Raw genomic sequence first — 4,396 nt, 5'->3', positions numbered from 1 at the left:
ATCTACAGTACTTACTCTCACTATACTAGCAATCGCCCCAAAATGAAGACTTTTATTGAGTGTGAAATTGACAGAACGTTTACTCAAAAGGCAACTACACGATTCCTGCAGCCCAGTCGAATCTAAATGATACATGATAGTTATGTGTGTACATTGAGAAATTGTTCATTTGGATATTACCAAGACAGTACGGTAGAAATGAAAATGATATACAAAGAACAAAAAAAGCAAAAACACACATATCAACTGTCCAAAAACTGAGAACCTGAGAATACTGGCCTTGTTTTCCTGACCAACAGAACATCAACTCTAAACAGTACCTGATGACTGGACGTTTGAGTTGACACAGGGTACAGGGTTGATACAGAGAATAAAAGTCAAAAGAATTTACTCCTGGACTAGTCAGGGCACGCCGACTTTGCAACAGCTGGGTTAAGGCAGATTTTTTAAAAGAGTTTGTCTAAAATGATACGCTTCACTGACTGGTGCAAACGGCTGGAACAGGAAATTATTAAATTATATAAATAAACATCAATGCAATTCAGGGATACAATTTTAAACTTTGGTAGCAGTCATCAGACCAGTCAAGTTGTTGAAAGAGTGACATGGACTGTATTTATTCTTCATTATAACAGTAAACCCTAAACGTCCTTTACGATGTAAAGGTTTAACATGTACTGACTGTTAGCTGGAATCAGACCATTTAAAGTACCAATAATATTCCTTTTAGTTAAATTAACTTTTAATAATGTTAAATGTACCACTGTAATGGCCTTTAAAAACACTAAAGGGTAATTAAAAGTGCTTATTACACATTTTACACATAAAAAAACTCCACACTTTGTTGAAAGCTGGGCGACAACAGGTCATAACAGTGATCAAGCGTTGGTCTCACAGGCACAAACTGCACTGATGTATAAAAAATAGGCATAAAATGATCATGTAGGGCACACTCAAATTTAAAACCTCTGATGTGGAATACAGTGAGGGGTAACAGGTATTCAGTCACAATAAATTATTAGAATTCATCATTTCTTGTGCAGAATTACATTAGTTTGTTTTTCACAATTTCAAAATGTTTAATCTTCTCAAACCTCTTATTAAGTGCTTAAATGTAAGTTTAATGGATTAAACATGATTAATATGAAAAACCCTAATTAAACAGCTAGCATGGTGGGAATAGGCCTGGGCGATATCAAGGTACAAGGTTAATATTGTAAAAAAAAAATGTAAGAAACATTTAATAGGTTTAAATGACTTGTTGAATTTTGGCATTTCTTTCATATAAAATAAACTTGTGTCTCGGTATTACACGTATGGATGTGCAATCCTGAAAGAACTGGACTGTTAACACATTATTAAAGTCCCAAAATGACCATAACATCATCCAATATACACTGATCAGCCATTACATTAAAACCACCTCCTTGTTTCTACACTCAATGTCCATGTTATCAGCTCCACTTACCATATAGAAGCACTTTATAGTTCTACAATTACTGACTGTAGTCCATCTGTTTCTCTATATACCTTTCTGGCCTGCTTTGACCCTGTTCTTTAATGGTCAGGACCCCCACAGGACCATCACAGAGCAGGTATTATTTAGGTGGTGGATGATTCTCAGCACTGAAGTGACACTGACATGGTGGTGGTGTGTTAGTGTGTGTTGTGCTGGTATGAGTGGATCGGACACAGCAGCGCTGCTGGAGTTTTTAAATACCATGTCCACTCACTGTCCACTCTATTAGACACTCCTACCTAGTCGGTCCACCTTGTAGATGTAAAGTCAGAGACGATCGCTCATCTATCGCTGCTGTTTGAGTCGGTCATCTTCTAAACCTTCAGCAGTGGTCACAGGATGCTGCCCACGTTGCGCTGTTGGCTGGATGTTTTTGGTTGGTGGACTATTCTCAGTCCAGCAGTGACAGTGAGGTGTTTCGATATTTTAATAGCTACAGTATGTTAATCTCTGATTAAAACCATAAAAAATATTGTTAACATGTTTTTGCTGGTACTTTGTAAACTAAATTCTTCATAGCTTCTATTTAATTAATAAAATGATCATGATATGTTACTTTGCCATATCGCCCAGGCCTAGACCTACGAGAGGGATAAAAAACAAGCATAAATAAGCTGTTTTTTACGAATAAACTCGAAAAAAATGCTACTTTCTGGGAAAATCCAGACCGAACGCTTCATGTAGTCCATACACACCTCGGCTGAAATGCCGGCGGTTACTCGTCTAATTGCACTGATGTCTGTACTGACTGGCTCGTGTTGGGAAACTCATCCCGCAAAGGGCGCAGCTAAAGCCCTGTTCGCCCGTGTGGGTTCTCATGTGGCCCTTCAGGCTGCTTTTTTGCGTGAATCGTCTCCCACATGTCCCGCAGCTGTATGGTTTCTCTCCAGTGTGAATGCGTTGATGCCGGTCCAGGTGGCTCAGCCGGTCAAAACTCTTTCCGCAGAGGACGCACAGGAAACGTCTTTCACGTCCGTTAAGAACTCGCTGCCTCCCAGTCTGCCCATCGTACGACAAATCGGGCGCATCTGAAGTCTCCATAGTCCTGAGAGAATCTACGATTGAACTCTGATCTATTGGAGAGACTGGGTTTAGATCAGACGGCAGGATGTAACTGGTCTCGTGATTGCGGTGTTCTTTATTCGAGGGGGATACATCCTCCTCCTCCTTCTTTACATGAATTTGGCTCACACCCTCACTCTCAGGTTCTGAGCTTGCCGCACTTCCCCATGAGTGTAACACAGTTGAGGTAGATTCGAAGCGGTGTTGGTTTTGAGCTGGAATCTGAGAGACGTGATCAGTGATCTCAGGGCAGTCGGACTCCGCCGAGTCTTTACAAAACCCTCCTGCGTTTAAAGAGTGCGTCCCAGTCTCTCCGTCATCCATGACACTGTCAGAACCAGAATCGAGGTGCCTCAGCTCCTCTCCATCTTCTAAAGGCTGATCTTTTTCCACCTCCTCTTCTGTATCGTGTACGTCAGCAGGTCTGTTGTTTTTTTCAGCAGGGAAGTCGCTCAGCCTGGTCTGTGGATTCCTGATCTCCTGATCGTTGTGCGACCCCTGTATGCTTTCTCCCTCAGCGTTAATAAAGTGAGAACTTTCCTGGTCCAGATATGAAGAGTGTGAATTCAGTTCCTCTGCATTTCGGTCAAAATGGTGTGGGATCTGGTCCTCACCGTGACTTGCCATGTTCCACTCATCAGAGAAAAGGCCGCCCTCACTGGGCAACAGAGAAGCAGCTTCTAAGTCAGCAGTGAATCCTAAAAGAGAAACGTTTGACTGTTAAAGAACAAATTATATCTATATATATATGTGTATATATGTATATATATATATATATATATATATATATATATATATATATATATATATATATATATATATATATATATATATATATACAGTGTATCACAGAAGTGAGTACACCCCTCACATTTCTGCAAATATTTCATTATATCTTTTCATGGGACAACACTATAGACATGAAACTTGGATATAACTTAGAGTAGTCAGTGTACAGCTTGTATAGCAGTGTAGATTTACTGTCTTCTGAAAATAACTCAACACACAGCCATTAATGTCTAAATAGCTGGCAACATAAGTGAGTACACCCCACAGTGAACATGTCCAAATTGTGCCCAAATGTGTCGTTGTCCCTCCCTGGTGTCATGTGTCAAGGTCCCAGGTGTAAATGGGGAGCAGGGCTGTTAAATTTGGTGTTTTGGGTACAATTCTCTCATACTGGCCATTGGATATTCAACATGGCACCTCATGGCAAAGAACTCTCTGAGGATGTGAGAAATAGAATTGTTGCTCTCCACAAAGATGGTCTGGGCTATAAGAAGACTGCTAACACCCTGAAACTGAGCTACAGCATGGTGGCCAAGGTCATACAGTGGTTTTCCAGGACAGGTTCCACTCGGAACAGGCTTCGCCAGGGTCGACCAAAGAAGTTGAGTCCACGTGTTCGGCGTCATATCCAGAGGTTGGCTTTAAAAAATAGACACATGAGTGCTGCCAGCATTGCTGCAGAGGTTGAAGACGTGGGAGGTCAGCCTGTCAGTGCTCAGACCATACGCCGCACACTGCATCAACTCGGTCTGCATGGTCGTCATCCCAGAAGGAAGCTGACGCACAAGAAAGCCCGCAAACAGTTTGCTGAAGACAAGCAGTCCAAGAACATGGATTACTGGAATGCCCTGTGGTCTGACGAGACCAAGATAAACTTGTTTGGCTCAGATGGTGTCCAGCATGTGTGGCGGCGCCCTGGTGAGAAGTACCAAGACAACTGTATCTTGCCTACAGTCAAGCATGGTGGTGGTAGCATCATGGTCTTGGGCTGCATGAGTGTTGCTGGCACTGGGGAGCTGCAGTTCA

At 41.9% G+C, this 4,396-nt stretch overlaps 1 protein-coding gene across 1 annotated transcript; it reads right to left on the bottom strand.

The window, feature by feature from the left end:
* Nucleotides 1-2,242: 2,242 nt before the first annotated feature.
* Nucleotides 2,243-3,208, bottom strand: LOC134302237 (zinc finger protein CKR1-like). Its single transcript, XM_062987273.1, has one exon. It carries the CDS (start codon nucleotides 3,206-3,208, stop codon nucleotides 2,243-2,245), a length of 966 nt encoding a protein of 321 aa, XP_062843343.1.
* Nucleotides 3,209-4,396: the final 1,188 nt, after the last annotated feature.

Source organism: Trichomycterus rosablanca, chromosome 25, assembly GCF_030014385.1.
Source record: "Trichomycterus rosablanca isolate fTriRos1 chromosome 25, fTriRos1.hap1, whole genome shotgun sequence".
Taxonomy (NCBI): Eukaryota; Metazoa; Chordata; class Actinopteri; order Siluriformes; family Trichomycteridae; genus Trichomycterus; species Trichomycterus rosablanca.
The sequence above is the reverse complement of the archived record's forward strand: the minus strand, read 5'-3'. Positions and strand labels throughout refer to the sequence as shown.